Source organism: Malus domestica, chromosome 11 (genome assembly GCF_042453785.1).
Source record: "Malus domestica chromosome 11, GDT2T_hap1".
Classification (NCBI taxonomy): Eukaryota; Viridiplantae; Streptophyta; class Magnoliopsida; order Rosales; family Rosaceae; genus Malus; species Malus domestica.
The window spans coordinates 40,935,789-40,955,156 of NC_091671.1; the positions used below are offsets into that span (position 1 = coordinate 40,935,789).

General features: G+C 36.1%; 3 protein-coding genes across 3 annotated transcripts; all 3 read left to right on the top strand.

The window, feature by feature from the left end:
- Nucleotides 1-3,891: 3,891 nt before the first annotated feature.
- LOC103449218 (universal stress protein A-like protein) lies at nt 3,892-5,501 on the top strand. The gene is made up of 4 exons (XM_008388504.4): nt 3,892-4,451; nt 4,587-4,696; nt 4,836-4,954; nt 5,066-5,501. Exons 1-4 carry the CDS (start codon nt 4,271-4,273, stop codon nt 5,139-5,141), a joined length of 486 nt encoding a protein of 161 aa, XP_008386726.1. The 5' UTR covers nt 3,892-4,270; the 3' UTR covers nt 5,142-5,501.
- Nucleotides 5,502-7,209: 1,708 nt separating this feature from the next.
- Nucleotides 7,210-9,504, top strand: LOC103449219 (small COPII coat GTPase SAR1B). The gene is made up of 3 exons (XM_008388505.4): nt 7,210-7,699; nt 8,209-8,340; nt 8,943-9,504. Exons 1-3 carry the CDS (start codon nt 7,571-7,573, stop codon nt 9,261-9,263), a joined length of 582 nt encoding a protein of 193 aa, XP_008386727.1. The 5' UTR covers nt 7,210-7,570; the 3' UTR covers nt 9,264-9,504.
- A 543-nt stretch (nt 9,505-10,047) lies between these two features.
- LOC103449220 (uncharacterized) lies at nt 10,048-10,818 on the top strand. The gene has a single exon (XM_008388506.4). It carries the CDS (start codon nt 10,127-10,129, stop codon nt 10,742-10,744), a length of 618 nt encoding a protein of 205 aa, XP_008386728.1. The 5' UTR covers nt 10,048-10,126; the 3' UTR covers nt 10,745-10,818.
- The last annotated feature ends 8,550 nt before the right edge of the window (nt 10,819-19,368 follow it).

The following is a 19,368-nucleotide window of genomic DNA, read 5'->3' on the forward strand; positions in this document are numbered from 1 at the left end:
TACAAGAGGTCTCGCCCCTTTATGTAGGCCCTCAAGAACTCCCCAACCTTGGATTTTCCCAATCTGACATTTAATATGCCACCAATATGTAGACTAGCGTACTGACACATTTTCACCTATTGACTAAGTATTGCCAATGAAGTGATAGGTGCTCAGTCGAAAATGACACTCCTTTCCAAATGATGTGTGCCAAGCGCCTTGCTCGTTCTTGGTTATCCAACCTTGTCTCTCTGACCGCTGGTCCGACCACATTTACGTCTCATCCTAGGCCTATGTCGCTGACTGTGAATCGTCACGTGGCCTGATTGACGTATGAATAGAGTTGTTCCTAGACATTTGTGTCATTAAGTTGTCAGTCTGCCCATGTGCCTCTTGCGGTTGAAAAGCACTTTACATATTCTAGTCAGACTGAGCTCATAGACAATCAGCTTCTTGATCTCCCTAAGACTTTTTGTGGATTCTTTTCCCTGCTTGCACCATTAGGTTAAGCATTGACACCTCTTTTAGTTTTTGGTGTAGTTTTTAAATAAAAAAGTTGTTTGGATTTAGTAAATATGCTTGAAACATGGATCTACTATGTTTATTATCTACATATGTATTTCTACTGTTATATAGTAAAAGATTTAACTAGATAACTGATTCTAAATTCTGATATGAATTATGAAATCCAAAAAAGAAGGGAAAATTAAAAGAAAAATTGCTGATTATTTGATATGTGATGTTTGTAATTTGCATAATTTTGGGGGAGAGAAGGGCAATGCCGTCAGGTTAATTATATAATTTGATTGGGAAACAGTTGCCAAATAGTTAGTAGGGATTCCTAATCCTTTATTCTTTTGCAATTATATTGCACTGGCCACTTAGTATTCGTCTATTATTGGGTTAGGGCACTATTTTCCTTCCCGTCCGTGTCCAATTCGAATTCCTAGTCCTCCTACCCTGTCCCCTCCCCCCTTTGAATTTTGAGCGTGAGATCGTCGATCAACGGTCGAAATCAACTGAACTAACTAAAATTCAAACTTGAATGGTCCCCACTGCAGCTCTATGATTAGACGGCCTAGAAACGCGCTCACCCAAACCCAATGTCCAAAAACGCATGAGCACGGACCCGTGAATGTCATTCGGCGGGGCTGCTTCTTCAAATGCTCCAACTCATATTCGTTTCTTTTTTTTCAAAGAAAAACTAATGAAAATAATTTAAAATTTTTGAATTTTAACGATAAGAATAAAATAAATGGTAAAATAAATAGTATCAGGATTGACTTTTTAGTGTAAAATGTGATTTTTCATTAAAATGAACAGTACCGGTAACTTTTCGTTAAATTCATTTTTTTCAATTCTGTTAGGCTATAAATAGTATCAGGATTGACTTTTTAGTGTAAAATGTGATTTTTCATTAAAATGAACAGTACCGATAACTTTTCGTTAAATTCATTTTTTTCAATTCTGTTAGGCTTTTTGGTTATATTTTTCTTCATTTACAAGGTTAGTTTTATTCAAAATTATGTAAATTGTAAATTAGCAAACATCGACTTTTTAATTAGCAAACAAAATATGTAAATTGTTGTATTAACAACGATAATATACTTTAATTAATGGAAATTAAAGAAAAATAATAATGTGATAGTGAGACATAAGAATGGTGGACTGGTGACATTTGTTCTTATCCCGTCTCGGTCTTATCGTCTCTTCCTCTCTTTTATGTTTTTGGAATTATCTAATCACAGAGCAACCAATGGCATGTAGATATTAGATATTTGGAGTAATGGGAAATAGGGGATCAATACATATCCATATAGTATGGTCTTACAACTTTTTGATGGTTTGAGGCGACTGGTCGGCACTTTGTGGTGGGGACATTTGGAGCCAACCCTCTACAATACAATACCGACCTCTCTCTTTCTCTACCCGAACAAGTCCAGTCCAGAAGGTTCGACAAGTTCGTCTTTGGCAGCGGCTCATGACGTTCATTGAATTGTTAATGAGTACTTATTTAAATTTGTTTAATTTGCTATCATCAAAATATAGAAGTGAGATTGGTAACGGTAATAATGGTGTGAGATCAAATTAAATTAAAGAAGTCTTAATAGATACCTATTAACAATTTAATAAGTTAATTTGTCACTTCTAACGTTCACATCGTCACACTGCAACCTTATATGGGAATTTGAGTTTCCAAAAGCCAAGCAAACAGTAATAAGCAAATTTTACGTAAGAAATAAAAGAAAAATGTTGTGGTATAATAAGACGGAATAAATGCTCAGATGAAACAATAAATAAAATCAGATTTGGTATAAAATTGTGTAGCATGTTATCCTAGATTCATTTATCTACACCACAGCACAAAAGGAGGAATTCAAACACCTTATAACCAAAATCCAATTTTACTCAATCTGCGTTAGCTTATATGTAACAAAATTCTCTTTTTAACAAACGTAATAAATTTGATACGTGTTTAAATCTCCACACTTAAACGACAAATTAAACAATCGATAGTACAACGGAGCACAAGACAGAAGAAAAGAGTTTATTTCCCTAATAAATTTATAAAGCGATACATGAGATTACAAAGGCTATGTTGTACCTAACAAGTAACAACCTTATTTAATTGTTGAACCGAAACGTGGTACCATAAGAAGCAACAGAATATGTCTATTTTAATTTTGGCAAAACAAAGGAAATAAATGGGCGAGGGAAGGCCACTAGGAAAGCCCAATTTTATGTGGCGGGATTGGGCATATATTGGGCCGGGGCATATTCAACTGTTAGAGGTAGGCTGGGAAAGTGTGAGACTTGAGAATACCTACCTTGAGCATCAAGATTGAATGTATTCTGACAAGTTTCCAAAACAATTTCCCCCAAAATTGTAATGGAAGATAGTAACAATAATACTAATATTATGGCTTATATTTGGCGACCACTCGTTGCTGGATGAGGAGATGATGATGGATTGGTCTGGAGAGGTGCTTTAGCTTTTAAGAGATATCCAGCTGCACAAGCAACAGCAACAGCAACAGCAACAGATTTGGACGACTTAAAACGACATGGATTGAAATTGCTGAAGCTATTCATTCCTTCCTTTACTTGACTTGCCTTACGGATCAGGTTGACAAACGTGACGCTTTCCAAGTTACATATTCTCTACACCTGTCCCGAGTCCTACCTCCGTATAGCTGGTCCCTCATCTACTGCTAAAAGTTCTAGTATTAAATTTGGATTTGATGGAATTGAATCTAAATTATTTCATATATAAATATCCCACTGAGTAATTGAAAATGATATGGAGTATGCTTCTAGATTTTTTTAACCGTTAGACATTGATTGATGTACTTGTGATCGAGAATCTAGCTATTAAAAACTCCAAAATATAGGAAATCTTGTAAGTAATTTACCCCAACACAACATTGTAGTAAGAAGTGGCTTATTCTGCAAATCAAAACTACTTGTCATTAGAAAGTGCATCTTTTGCCTTCACACATACTCAGCTTTCTATACTGTTACTATAGAAACAAGTAGAAATTATTTGTTTTTTTGGTACGTGCGACTGTACCAGGGCTTCAGACTAAAAACAAGAGAAACCGAAGAGTAAGCCAAGACGTCCTAAATATCTGTTATGCATGCATATCATAGCATATTCTGGCGGACGGAATGCATGTGAATTATTGGAGGAGAGTAATATACTATACGTATACCTTACCTTATGATTGATTGTAACATTTGTGGTTTGGTGGGCTGAAAAAATTCAAAATTTAATCAGCACTAACTCACGCTTTCCTCAGCAAAGATGTTGACGGAGAGGCACAAGGTAATACTACAATTTGGTCAATAAATATCTAGTTGAAGAATGACTATATATGTCATTTAACACTCTGCCATGTGGCCATGTTAAACTCAGTAACAATGTATTATTGACTTAAGATTCCGTCACACAGTGTTAGTAATAGTCCAAACCGTTTCCTTTGCAAACTGGTTTAATTTGTTATTCTATAGCCACTATAGCTTAAGTTATATAATTTGGACACTATTTACAATCCCAGATGCGATGGACCAGTTGTTTTTACTGTCTGCATATCTAGTTAACGAAATGTAATGTAATCCCATAGCTGAACCAAAAACTAGAAACCATCAAAAACCACGGCACAAGTGAAGTAGCCCCTATATATATTTGCATTCGGGTTTGTGTTATCGATATCTTGAGGCCTCAAAGCTTTCCCAATACCACATACGTGCACCAAAGCTCTTCAGGGCAAAACTCAGCAATTTTTATTGAATGGAGGCCGAAAACATGAATAGCAGAGAGCACAAAATTGTGGTGGCAGTAGACGAGAGCGAAGAGAGCATGCATGCTCTCTCCTGGTGTCTGGGAAACCTCTCCTCTCAAAACGCAAACAACACTCTCGTTCTTCTCTATGTCAAACCGCAGCCAGTCCATTCCACTTTCGACGCTGCAGGTAATTAACGTCCCTTTACAAATTACAACTAACTGCATACTTTTTTGTTTCTATTTATGGACCTGATTAATCAATTTGGAATACTGAAATGGAAATATTGATTTGGAGTTGATGTGCGTGTACTTGATTTTGCAGCATATATGTTTTCGAGCGATGTGGTTGGATCCATGGAAAAATACGGGACTAAGATGGTAAATTCAGTGATGCAAAGAGCTGAAGCCGTTTACAGAAATTTCCAGACCAATGTAATTACCGATTAATTAATTAGACTCTGCTATATGTGTGTGTTCTGCAATTGTTTTAGACTTTAATTTGTGTTTTTCAAATATTTAAAGTTAATTATATGTTGGTTAATTAATTAATTTATGTTCTGCATGCATGTAGGCGCACATTGTGAGAGTAGTAGGGAAGGGAGATCCAAAGAATGTGATATGTAATACGGTTGAGAAACTCAAAGCTGACACTTTGGTCATGGGAAGCCATGGTTATGGTTTCTTTAAGAGGTATATATTATTAATTCATTCACATTAACTAATTATCTGAATTTGTTTATTTTTAATGGATATAAGTAATTACATCTGATATCTTGTTATAATTTTGATATTTTGTTGCAGGACTCTTCTTGGAAGTGTGAGTGATTATTGTGCGAAACACGTAGAGTGCCCCGTGGTGATCGTGAAGAAATCTTGATCAGCGAAAATAATCGATCCACGTCTATGATTATGATCAATTTCTAAATTAACTAAAGCCAAGGAATTGGGGTTTGGGGGTGGGAAGGGAAGGGAAGAGGGATCAGATTTCACATGTACGCATGTGTCAACACTCAACTCAACAGATGAATCATTGAAAAAAAAAAAGGGAAGAGAAGATGAAAATGAATTATAAATAAGAAAAGAATTCTGTAACTTGTACCTGCATGTCCTTAACATGTATGATCATGATTTGTGGTTAATTATGAACTCTATCTCTACGTGCCTTGAGGCCTAGTAGGAAAATTGTTGGTTATTTATTTTATTTTAAATAAAAATATGAAGAGTCATATTCATTAAAGAAGTTATATCTTTTATTAAGGGGTATGTAGAGTTTTATAAATAACGAACTCCTCAAATAGAACAAAGACGTTAACATAGATTCATATGTCTTCTTTTTCTCCCTACTACAGTACTCATATATAATCCTTATTATCTTCCTACTCATCTTGATCATCAATGGGCAATTGATCACTACTTGGCATTCCGTCGTCTACCGTAATCGTGTTTATGGATTAGACACTCTGTGAGATTCAAGGGTTGTATCTTAAAGTTGTAGATAACCATTATAACCGGCACATAGGGAGGCGTCTACGGCTTTAGGACAGTGACAACACGCCTCTCTTGATATCACAAGCTAGATCATTCTTTACCTTTTCCTTTTTATTGTTTTATTTATTAATATATGTGTTTGATGCATTTGGGTATTATCTAATTGATTGAAGTTACATGTGTATTATGATCATAATCATTTATATTATCCTACAAAAAGACCAAAGTGCTGAACAAGAATTGAAGCAAATTTTAAAGAAGCTAATACCTAAATATAAAGGCTGGCCAAGTAAGTAGCTCTTGTAAAGATAGAAAGAGTTTCCTATCGATAAAAGGAAAAACTTTGTGAGGATTTATGGTACAACCCCAACAGAATCGATCAATTGCGACAAGATTCACAATTCCGCTAGCTGAAATGAAGCATGCACCTCAACTTCAACTATAAGTCAATATTGCATGTGCTTGTAAGTTTATGGTACAATCAAAACTATCCTCACAACTATCACGCTCAAATTATATAAATAAAAACCGCATAACTTTATTAAATGTTAAATTCTGGTTATTTCCTTGCCTGCATATGTGTGTGTCAAGTATTTGTGATGTCCACATTTTAGTATATGTGCATGTGTCAAGCGTATTGCTGTGTTTTCTCTGGTGTGTGGTGTGTTCTCTGTGTGTGTCCCTTCCTTTTGTGCTATTTTATTTTTCGCTCAACTGCCTGCGCATTCGAACACGAATTCAGCACATCAACGACGGCATATCTCACTGCCAAAGGTATTATCTGACTGCCTATTTCCATTGATATGTATATGTTACTATATTAACTCCAGTTACACAGAAAACCCGTAATTATTATGCACCATTAGTTCGCCTCATGCTCAATTTACTTCAAATTAATGTGGGTTTAATCGTATTTGTAGTCCAATTATCTAATCTGGGCTTAACATTATAGATTGATATAATCCAATATAACCAGGTACATGAGTTTTGGTAGACATGCATTATAATGTTTTTTGTCAGTTTGCTGAATTGTGTTATTCAAACTAGCTTCACTTGATTCCAAGGTAAAGGGAGTTTATGTAACCCTAATTGTATATAGGAAAATGCTAGAAAGATTGACTATTTAGACTAAAGTTCATAAACCATATGATGTAGTTGTAATTGAAGCCATGCTTGATTGAATTTTAATATTGTATGCATGCTTGAACAATGCAGCAATAGAAGATATGAAAATGAAAAACAAACAATAAATGTTGCTCATAGAAGAGAATTAAAGTATATATCAAAGGAAAATGAAATAAGATACAATTAGATAACCATAATAGCTTTTTCAAACAATGAAACCAAATCAAAACCGTTTAAAACCAAACTGAACTGAACCAAATGGTTTGGTTTTATTTCGATTTTAGCCTCAAAAAACTTACGATTTTGATTTTGATTTCACTCAAAATTGCACCAAATCAAATTGTGCCCATCCCTACCAAAAAATACAAGTACGAGGACGTCACCGATTCACCAAGCAAAACTAATGGAACGTGTGAAATAGATTTACAGCGAAACCCCGCCAATCTACATAATATATTTTAATTAATTAATTAGAGACTGACCGGTTACCAGTTACCAGCTACCAGTTACCACCACAAACTTGTAGAGCGTGCGGAGAATGAATTAGAATTAGGGATCGCAGACTCAATGAACTCTCATCGGAGGCCTTGATCCGATAAGGCTTTTATCGCCGTAGATCCGAACTCGACCGGACCCATTTCATATCGATCCGGCGTCGGCGTCGGCGTCAGCATCACCGTCAGTAGCAGCAGCATGTTTCTGTTCGACTGGTTCTACGGTGTGCTCGCGTCCCTCGGTCTCTGGCAGAAAGAGGCCAAGATCTTGTTCCTCGGCCTCGATAACGCCGGCAAGACCACCTTGCTCCACATGTTGAAAGACGAGGTCGGTTCCTTCCTCCGGGCCCCCTTTTCTTATCTCTGTCAGCTATTCATTTTGTGCTTTAATTTCCTTATCGATTGGCTCCTACTTCAGATTCGAGGAATCAGAAATGTTCTGTTTACTTCAATTTCAATCTTTTGAATTCATTGATTAGATTACATTTTCTTTTCCAAAGTTGAAGACTGAGGATTGAGGAAAAGAATTGGAATTTGGGAGTTGGATTTACAAGAGAAGGGGTTAAATTAACAAGTGTTGGAACTTTGCAATTGGAACTGGGAACTGAGGTCAAGGTTGATCATTTAAACTTAATGGGAAAGCCCCCAAATCAACTCACCAGATACAAGTTTTTTCCAGAACCTCTAGCGTTAAAAGTCCAAATTGAAGCAAGTACACTAATCCGCGGTCGTTTTTATGTGTGTGCAGTTTAGTGATTGCTTTGATTATTAGGATGTTTGCAAATGTATTGTTGTCATGTGTGGTAACAATTTGAGTTTTGTTGCACTCGTTTTCAGAGACTGGTGCAGCACCAGCCCACGCAGTATCCAACATCGGAGGAGTTGAGCATTGGGAAAATCAAGTTCAAGGCGTTTGATTTGGGAGGTCATCAGATTGCTCGCAGAGTTTGGAGGGATTACTATGCAAAGGTTAGATATACATAAAGCTTTATTAACGGCCACACTTTTGCTTTGTTCTCATACCTCTGCGGAGTTCTTTGCCAATGTCTTTTCCTGGACCTAAACCTGCTTGCGAGAGGTTTCACTCTTTCCATAGTTCAGAATTTATGGTTTAATGCATCATTTCTGGTCTGCTTATTCCTGTCCGTTGAGAAAGTCTGGTTTTCTCACTTCTTGAATTTTTTGTTTACTACCTGTATTGGTGTGGTTGCTTTCAAGAATTTATTTTCCCTTTATCTTGGAAGCAATGCGTTGTTGTCGTCCTGTGCTCCTGGTTGCGTGCGTTCTCTGCTTGATACAACTTTTCTGTTTTTTTTTGTGTGTAAATTTATGGTTTAATGTATGAAATATCTGTAAGTGTTTAGTGTTTACGTTGGATCTTCTGTGCACTGCATATGAGTTGTGCCTAACACTATAGAATCTAGTTCCTCTGGCCTTTTATGAATGTTAAGTTTGAATTTATATATTTTTGTCTTATTATCGTCCATTATATGCTGTGTTTGAACTTTCATCAGCAAGGTAAAGGCTCCAACATGAGCTAATCATATCTACATGATTTGGAGTGTTTACAGGTAGATGCTGTGGTGTACCTGGTGGATGCCTATGACAAGGAGCGGTTTGCAGAATCCAAAAAGGAACTAGATGCACTCCTTTCGGATGAAGCCCTAGCCACTGTCCCATTTCTAATTCTAGGGAACAAGATTGACCTACCATCTGCTGCCTCGGAGGATGAGTTGCGATATCACCTTGGGCTGACCAACTTCACCACTGGCAAGGGGAAGGTAAACCTAGCGGACTCAACTGTCCGTCCGCTAGAAGTGTTTATGTGCAGCATTGTACGGAAAATGGGGTACGGCGATGGTTTCAAATGGCTCTCTCAATACATCAAGTAGGAGGATGGTCGACAAGGTGTGCTACTACTTGTCGCGCCTTAAGTTGAAAATTTATTCAGTCTCCCTTGTTGTATTTAGGCTCTTTCTTTGTCTTGGGATTTGTGTAGAAGGAAATATCAATGTCACTACTTTGTTAAATTTTTATTTTAGAGCAAGAAAGTAGTACGTTATATGCTCGTCTATATTTTGTTTTGTAATAACAATAGGGGTGTGCTATCCACACACTCCTTTTTACTTCTCACACACCCCTTGTTAATTTCTGTCTGTTGATCTTCTTCAATTCATCCGATCCGACGGCCGAAAACCAAAATGTGTGGAATAAGTAAAAAGGGATGTGTGGATATCACACCCCTAACAATATAGCTCACAATTTTTTTGAAAAATGTGACCGTAAAAGTACGCAAGATCATTTAAGCAAGCCAAAGAAATAGCAGTTTACTTATATTCCAAGCCAAAGTCATATTACTAATATTCCAAGCCAAAGAAATAGAAAAATCGACCAAAAAAGAAAAAAGAAAAGAGGTATTAGCAGAGATCAAAAGTGATTTTCCATAAAGCTTTGATGGACGAAAACGAGTCGCAATTAAATTAGTCGTAAATAGATTTAGTTAGTTAACAACTTAACAGAGTTATAGACTTATAGTTGAACCGACCCTTGACCTCCTTTACGTAATATTGGTCAACTATATGTCCGTCACGAAGATGGAGCTGGTTAACCAACGTATGAACCTATCCTATCCTTTCTAAGCTAAGCTAAGCTAAGAAGAATCCCACTATATAAAATGTGAGTAAACCCCAGATTTTGTTCAACTCCTCATCAAATCCTAGTTTGCTTTTGAGCCCTTAATAATTACTTCATCATCATGGGCAATTCCATCTCCAACAAGCAATCCCATGCCACCGGAAAAGTCATATTATCCAACGGCTCTGTGCATGAGTTCAATCACCCCATCACCGTCGCTGAGCTCATGCTAGAGAACCCGCAGCAAGTCGTCGTGGAATTCGGCTCTGCGGTCCCCGAAAAAAGGGCAACCCCGTTGCCTGCAGACATGCAGCTCGACCTGAAAAAGGTTTACTTAATGCTGCCAATGAAGCGAGGGAAACCAGTGCCGTTGTCATCCGAAGAAATCCGCTGTGTTCTTTTAAGTGCAAATTTGGTTTTACAATCGAGGTCGCCAAGGTTTTTACCTTTGTTCTCTAGAATATGCCTGGCAGGTGATCCCGGGCAAGCTTTCGTGTTGCCAAACAAGGACAGGGATTATAGTATGGAGAGGACGTCGTCCAAGGTCATGAGCAGGTATGTGCCGGAGTTTGATCTGCCGGAAGATTTGGACTCGAGACCAAACTATTTGAGTAGGCAGCTTTCGGGCAAGGGTACTTGGAAACCGAACTTGGATACCATTAAGGAGAAGAAGGTTGACAAGAAGTCTCATTGGTTATTTTCAACTTTAATTAAGAAGAATGCTGTTGATTATGATTGATGTAATGTGAGATTAATTGTATGTGAACCATATATGTATTAGAGCTTAATCCAAAGAGATATATTAGTGTAAAATTACCTGTTCATCAACTAGCTACTGGTGTTGATTTCGGTTTCGTTTGGGACTTGAATGAATTGGATGTATTTTGATAATATAGGGTTTACTCTTCAATCTTCATACAAAAAACTGCGAGAATATTTATGTTCAATTGTTCCGTGTACAACAAATCATTTTCATTATTTATTAAATTAGATTAGCGACGAGATTTAAGGAATTAATTGAGAGAGAGATGACGATCCTTATAGGGAAGATGAATCAAGAATAATCTAAGATATCTAGCTAAAAATGGAAGGAACAAGATGAAAAATCATAAAACTAGAATCTATGAAAATTAAAACTACTTAATGGGCCTATCAACATTGGGGGAGACTTGGGAAGCAAGAAAGGGGAAAAAGCTCACACGTGGACCGCCCGGGATGCCAATCGGATTGGAGCCCATTGGAATTTGGGGCAAGCAAGCTACTGGTTCGGCTTCAAAACCTAAAACATAAGGTATTTAAATGCAAGGAAGAAGAAGTAGAAGAGCCCATGGCAGTTTCATCTATCCAATCACGACTACAAACTCTTGAGCAATGTGTTGTCATATCTTAAGATATCATAAGAAAACACTCCTAAAATTTTTTCACAGCAATTTGTTTCTTATTGAAGCATTGTCTGACTAATCAAAAAGTAGTTAGACATGAATAATGTATTTCCAAATCGATTGGAAAAAACTGTGAGTTATAAATCATAGTTTTTGTGAAAAATTTAAAATTTTTAGCTTTAAAAATATTTTGCCTCGGAGTTAATGAAAATATTGCAAGACTTTTGGACGTGATCATACCGTTTATTAGGTTCCGGAACTATTTTTTATTGATTTTTAAAGTTGAAAAATAGAAAAGTATCTTTAAATTTAGGTTTTAACTAGTTGATTGCAAGTGTTTAAATGGAAAAATATATCTTGAATAACATGAGTATGATAATTTTTTATTATGGTAAGAGAAATAAAAGAAAATTTAAAAAAAATCTGAAAAAGAAAAAATAAATTGAAAAGGGGGATTGGGGCCTCCAAAGAGATTTGTAGGTGTCCGAAATCTTGAGAATGTCCTAAATTAATTTTAGGAAACATGTGGTGTGAGTAGAATACCTTGGCTTATAAATCATTGATTTCAAGTGTTTAAATGGAAAAATATATCTTGAAGAACATGAATATGATAATTTGTTATTATGGTAAGAGAAATAAAAGAAAAATTTACAAAAATACAAAAATACTAAAAATTAAAAATTAAAAAAAACTGAAAAAGAAAAAAGAAATTGAAAAGGGGGACCTGTAAAGAGATTTGTAAGTGTCCGAAATCTTAGGAATGTCCTAAATTAATTTTAGGAAACATCTGGTGTGAGTAGAATGACTCTAACTTTGGCTTATAAATCGTTGATTTCAAGTGTTTAAATGGAAAAATATATATGTTGATCCTAAAAACTACTAAACCTACGTGATGCGTAGGCCGAGTAATTAGTAAGCTAACCACGTCATTCGGTTGTATGCGGGGCATGCCAACTCGTCGGCCGAGCTCGGCCAAAGAGTAAAATTTGTTGATGTTGCGTTGAGCACACGGCTGACTTCTCGATCTTACGATTGAGGCTGAGGAAGGAACACTCTCGGCCTTCGGGTTCTGGAGCTTGAAGACAAGGTTGTTAGTTCTGCGAAGTTCACAAATCGTCGGTGCCGGATTCGGTCACGGTGATTATGTTCGTGAGAGTATAAGCACGCTGAATCGACACCAGAGTATAGGGACACAAATACTCAAAACAAATGTACGTCTTGATTGTGAAAGTGGTTCGGCCGTCAGAATGTTGAACTCTAAAACCTACTTGCGAATACCCAATCATAAACAACGCGACGTTCGATGTGCCAAGCCCTAGTAACACCTCACTTCGTCGAGCAGGCTGATGAGATGACCTCTGCCAATAAGGATCTGAAAATCCTTCTCGATCGAGACTTAGATAGATAACCAGTCGACCCTGTTGCAGTGCTGTTTATCCAAACTGAAGGTGCTTCATGGTCGGTTGATTCTACGGCAATAGTGCTGTTTATCCAAACTGAAGATGTTCGCCGGTTGCCTCCACAGTGCTGTTTATCCAAACTGAAGGTATGTTGGCGGAAAAAGAAAGTAAAAATCTTAAAGTTGTTGAGAAGTTTCGCGTAGAGCGAGGGTTTGCACAAGGCAGCTTGTGTGTTGAATTTGAGGTCCCTTTTTACGTTGCACAATGCCTTGTATTTATAAGGTTGATATTTGCTTGACACGGCTAGATAATTGTGGAGTCCAATTGCAACTCTAACTTCAGAATGAAATGATCTGTGTGGCTGACTTTTAAATAAAAACCCATCTAGGTTTATCCCATCATGATCAAAGACCTAGCCTACCTAGGCTTCTTATCATAACTCCATCACCATCAAATCCTTGGCTTATCACATCACCACATCATCACCAAAAACCTAGCTTTCATAGGCTTTCATCATCTTTTCCCAAAACTGCTGCATGCATCATGAACTTCAAATTCATTTTTTATTATCACCATGTTTAAATGGATAATATCACATCCTGCATGCTTCATTATCTGATGTCGTGCATATCTGTCAACCAAAACTGATCCAAACCACACGTCCACATGCCAAATATCCACATCAATTTGAATTGTACCGCTTGTTTGGGGATATAATCTGCATCATATTTATCTCGTTTAAGAATATGTCAAGATAATTCATATTAAAAGATTATTATGATAAAACCATAATATTATCCCTTAACAAAAATATCTTCACTTTTTCATTCGACAGTTGAGAACTATGCTTACTCAAAGGCCTTGATTACACGGGCCGATGATGTAAATTTGGATCCAAACAATATCTTAAAGAACATGAATGACACACCCCGACCCGGAATGTCCACTTGGACTCCGAATCAAGTTGTGCTGGCCAACACCTAGAGGGTGATGAAGCTATAAAGTGTAGTGTGGTGGAAAAATGATGTGAATAAATTTAAACCTAAAAGTGCCTAATCAAAAGAGTGCGCGGGTGAGCGGGATTGAACTCATTTTACACGTGATGTCAGAGCATAAGACAACATAGTAAATAGGATGAGGGTTATACTATTAAAGATAACCATCTCCTAAGATTTGCCAGAATCTTCGTTTACACGTAAGCACATCTACTAAACCTGGAGGGGCGAAAAACAAAGTTGAGTGGGTGAGAAAATAAGTTTTGCGAAAACCTTTTCAAAAACATTATATGCCCTCACTGTAAAACCAAGTATAGTTTCCAAAAATATACGTACTACATATAATAAGAAAATACTTACCGTAGCCTGCAAAGTCTCAAGAAATCAATAAGGGATAGTTTTCGCAAATAAGCACAAGGTGACCAATATCACATAATCTCGTAATATGTAAACATAACATAACAAATGCTCATCGACACATGATGACACACGAGTTGGAGTTGCCTAACGCAACCTGTACGACAGGACTGGGTGTAATAAATGCACTATAGTACTACAATCACGTGAAGATTGGCGCCGAAGCGAGGTCACATACGAGTCAGAATTGCCTAATGCAATCTTTACGATAGAACTAACACCTAATTTGGATCCAAGGTGAGTGGCCCTGGGCAGAGTACTAACATTAGGCTGCAACAATGATGAGCAGAGTACATAAATAAAGACGTGCCACAAAGATTCGATAACTCTAATCAACATAGTAATAATCACAACTGTAAATATAACATCATGGTATCTCATGCATACCTATGAACCTATAGGGCTCAACAATTAATCTCCTAAATTCTGTCATTTCTCTACTTCATGTAACTTTAGTCTAAGCTAGGCATACGTAGTAAATTCTTTTTCAAAGTATAACTGGAAACTAGCAAGTATGCATATATTATAAAAAAAATGACTCACTCACAGTTACGCAGTCGAAACGAGGCCTCCAAGCCTTGCATGACCTCGTACGTCCTCGAGATACGTTTCCCCTAAATGTGAAATTACTAATTTAATTAGTTTAATAACACCTATATGAAAACTTAAATAAAATCCTCATAGTTTGCTCAAACCTAGGGTTTAATTATATGAAATTGATCTACTCGACGTTAAAGACCTACACAAATTTACAAAAAACAAAGCCAAGGCCAGACGCGCTCTCACGCGCCACCGCACGTAGGCAAGGCCCTGACGTCCGTCAGGAATATTCCGTTAAATAACTAATAGAGTTTAACGGCGTTACCTGACGTCATTAGAATATTCCGTCAACTTTGATGGAATATTCATTCGTTTTTCTGGTGGTCCTCGCCGGTCGCTGTTGTCTGAGCTAGCCGGAATCTGGAAATTTTCACTGGTTTCTGGGTAAAATTTCAAACCTTCCTATCTTCTTCATTTCTCAACCAATTTTCACAAAATTTATATGGAAATGAAGCTTATGAAGAGAAAAACATTATTGTACCTTTTGGAGGTCCAAAAAATGGATGGAGATGGCCTGAAAATGGCTCAAAAGGTACGATCGAAACTCCAATTTCTCGAAACCTTGTGTTTCGAGGTTGTTTCTCGTTCAAACCTTCACTATAGACCTCGGGGAGTTGAGTGGAGGACTTTAGACTTCCTAAAAACTTGTAACTCGCTCATAACTTATCAGGGAAAAACTGAGCCGAGTCGGACCTTCCGAGTTCGACGTCCAAAACTCGGTCAAACCACGATCCAAGGGTATGGTTATGTTCATGGTGGTGAGACGAGTTCAAAGGTGTGGTTTTAAGGTCACGTTGATGAGGTTTGAGGGTGGTTCATACTGGTTGCAGAGAGAAAGAGAGTTAGGGGAGAAAGAGAAGAGAGAGAGAGAGAGAGAGAGAGAGAGAGAGAGAGAGAAAGTTGCTTTCTGATTGGTAAGGTAAGAGAGGGAAGATATGTGAGTGGTAGAGATGGATTTGATTGGTGAAGGGAACCAGATCCACCAATTAAGGAAGGGATTGGTGTATTTTGTACAATTTTTAATGTACAAAATCTGCCTCCCTACAGTGTTTCAAGCACTGATATTTTTGTATGCGCGTATATAAAAATACCCGTAATTAATGTACTTTAACGAAGCGTAACTTTTTCGTTACAGATCCGATTCGAGTCTAACACACGCTCACGCGTTCGTAGTGACGAGTACTAATTTAGTATGAACCTAGGAAAATGAAACTGAAAGTCGAAAACCACGTCCATGTCAGATTCCACTTTTGTCCTGAAAGGGTAAAATCGTCTAAACGCATCAATGAAAAAGAATTTCCAGTGAAAAGTAGGGACATGTCGTCACATGAATATGTTAATTTGTTGTTATGGTAAGAGAAATGAAAGAAAAATTTACAACAAAAGAAAAAGTAAAAGAAAAAAGAAATTGAAAAGGGGGATTGGGGCCTCCAAATAGATTTGTAAGTGTCCGAAATCTTGGGAATGTCCTAAATTAATTTTAGGAAACATGTGGTGTGAGTAGAATGACTCTAACTTTGGCTTATAACAAATGTTGTAAAAGTCCTTAAAATCGATTATAAACATGTGTAACTCTTAGTTTTTGTGAAAAAATTGAAATTTTTAGTTTTAGGAAATATTTTGCGTGGGAATTAACGAAAATGTTGCAAGAACTTTGGATGTGATTTTATCCTTTACTAGGTCCCGAAACTATCTTTCATTGATTTTTATAGTTGAAAATAGGAAAAATAATGGCGGAGCCCCCAAAGAGATTTGTAGTTGTCCGAAATCTTGGGAGTTACGTCCTAAAATTAATTTTAGGAAACATGTGGTGTGAGTAGAATGACTCTAACTTTGGCTTATAACGATTGTTGTAAAAGTTCTCAAAATCAATTGAAAAACATGGGTTATAACCACAATTTTTGTGAAAAAATTGAAAATTTTAGTTTTGATAAATATTTTGCTGGGAATTAACGAAAATGTTGCAAGACTTTTGGATGTGAGTTTATCTTTTATTAGGTCCTGAAACTATTTTTCATTGATTTTTAAAGTTAAAAATAGAAAAATCATGAAAGCTAATAGTGGGCCCCCGAAGAGATTTGTAGGTATCGAAATCCTGGGAATGTCCTAAATTAATTTTAGGGAACATGTGGTGCGAGTATAATAATTCTAACTTTGCCTTATAACGAATGCTATAAAAGTTCTCAAAATCGATTGAAAAATCGTTGATTATAACTCATAATTTTTGTGAAAAATTAAAATTTACAGCATTAGGAAATATTTTGCATCATAGTGAAGAAATATATTGCAAGATATTTGGACATGATCCTACCGTTTATTAGGTCTCTGAACTATTTTTTTATTGATTTTTAAAGTTGAAAAATAGATTAAAAAATCTTTAAATTTAGGTTTTAAATCATTGATTTCAAGTGTTTAAATATAAATTGTGATAGATTTTGCATGGGAAAATATATTTGAAGAAGATGAATATGATAGTTTGTTGTTATGGTAAGAGAAATAAAAGAAAAATTAACAAAAAATAAAAAATAAACTGAAAAAGAAAAAAAAAATTGAAAAGGAGGGATCAGCACATAGCGACATATGTTGGAGACAGTCGCTAGTATTTTAGCAACAACCCTCAACGAGGCTCGGTAAGAAAGTAACGATCATACTCTTTTCTTTTCTTTTTTATGTGTGAATTGTCGATTTAGTCATTGAATTATCAATTTAGTGAAAATTAGGTCCCTAAACTATTTATTCAAAAAAATCAATCCTTAAATTATAAAAATCTGCCAATTACATTCCTAATATTAGATTCGAATCTATTCTATTCAATTTTCCATCAATTCAAGTAGCATGATTTGCATGTGAAACACTTGAGAGGGTAGGACTTATTTTTTTTCCGAAAGAAATAGTGTATGAAATTAAAGTGTAGATTAGACGTTAGATTCGCAACTTATATGAAAGTTAATGGCTTATAGGCTGAAAAATGACAGTATTACCCTATACAAAGTGTTAGGTCCCTAAGTTGACAAAAATTGCATGAACTAGTTTTGAATATAATACTAGGGATGAAATTAGAAGTTTTCAATGAATTTAGGGACCTATTTTACCGAAAACATAATTTAGGGACCTAATTTTCACTGAGATAATAATTCAATGACTAAATCAAGAATTCACCCTTTTTTTTATTTTTTTTCCTCCTTTTTTTGTTTGTCATTAAATATTTTTTCTTCCAATGTTACTTTATTGAGATTCAAATACCTTTAGGTTTAGATTTAGGTTTATATCCTTGTTTTTGAATTTTTTGACATGGATTATAAGAAAATTTTCAATGAAAATACATTCTGTAGAACATGACGATGATAGTTTGGTGTTGTGGTATGAAAAAACAAAAATTTAACAAAAAAAAAAAACATAAAATAAATACAATTAATGGTTTAAGCGGAGGGAGACGTAGCCCAAACTCACACCTAAGCCAAACTCATGCCTTTGGGAAGGCCCAAGGCGCAACAGAAGCAGCGGAGGCCCATGAGATTTAGGGTGTAGAGGCGTGTGAAAAGTAACACAAACTAAGCTCAAGTGTTTAGGGGCGTGTGAATAATAACACATTGAGTTCGGCACGTTTCAGTGCCCGGTGCATTCAATTTTTTTCCTTCAACACAGCGTGACAAAGAAATGTTTTTTTGTAAGAAGGGGTTACTATGTTAAAAGTTACGATTCCGAAACAGTTTTTATTAATTCTAAAGTTGCAAAATAGAAAAATTAATACAAACTAATATAGGGGCTCGCAAATATATTTCATGAGTCGATAATTTTCTGATTGTCCTAATTTAATATTAAGAAATATGTAATGCGATCATAATGACTCAAATTTTGACTTATAATGAATCTTGTCAAGTTCCCAAAAATGGAAGGAACAAGATGAAAATCATAAAACTAGAATCTATGAAAATTAAATTACTTAATGGGCCTATCAATGGCATTGGGGGAGACTTGGGAAGCAAGCAAGGGTAAAAAAGCTCACTCGTGGACCGCCCGGGATGCCAATCGGATTGGAGCCCATTGGAATTTGGGGCAAGCAAGCTATTGGTTTGGTTTCAAAACCTAAAACATAAGGTATTTACATGCAAGGAAGAAGAAGTAGAAGAGCCCATGGCAGTTTCATCTATCCGATCACTACTGCTCTCCAACTTAAAAGAGTAAATTGGTATTAGCAATCATAAATATTTTGTTTCATATATTAAGCAAAACAAGAAGAGGTTCAATAGGTACAAACTCTTGAGAAATGTGTTGTCATATCAAATAAAAACACTCTTAATCATCACAGGAAGGCGTATCATAAGAAATTATACTGGACAATCTTTATAACGAAAATTGAAGCATGCGTATCATAAGAAATCATACTGGACAATCTTAAAATTACAACGAAAATTGAAGCATCGTCTGACTAATAAAAAAGTAGTTGAACATGAATAATGTATTACTAAATCCAATTGATTGCAAAGAAAAGAAGAAATGAAGGGTAACATTCCACCCCCTTGTGTAATTTATTAGCTTGCAAGCCAAAACTCTTAATTTTAAATATAT

Coding starts and splice junctions, on each gene's coding strand:
- LOC103449220 (XM_008388506.4), top strand. CDS start 10,127: ATGGGCAATTCCATCTCCAACAAGCAATCCCATGCCACCGGAAAAGTC.
- LOC103449219 (XM_008388505.4), top strand. CDS start 7,571: ATGTTTCTGTTCGACTGGTTCTACGGTGTGCTCGCGTCCCTCGGTCTC. Junction 7,700..8,208: donor TCCACATGTTGAAAGACGAG/GTCGGTTCCTTC, acceptor ACTCGTTTTCAG/AGACTGGTGCAGCACCAGCC. Junction 8,341..8,942: donor GGAGGGATTACTATGCAAAG/GTTAGATATACA, acceptor GAGTGTTTACAG/GTAGATGCTGTGGTGTACCT.
- LOC103449218 (XM_008388504.4), top strand. CDS start 4,271: ATGGAGGCCGAAAACATGAATAGCAGAGAGCACAAAATTGTGGTGGCA. Junction 4,697..4,835: donor ACAGAAATTTCCAGACCAAT/GTAATTACCGAT, acceptor GCATGCATGTAG/GCGCACATTGTGAGAGTAGT. Junction 4,955..5,065: donor GGTTATGGTTTCTTTAAGAG/GTATATATTATT, acceptor ATTTTGTTGCAG/GACTCTTCTTGGAAGTGTGA.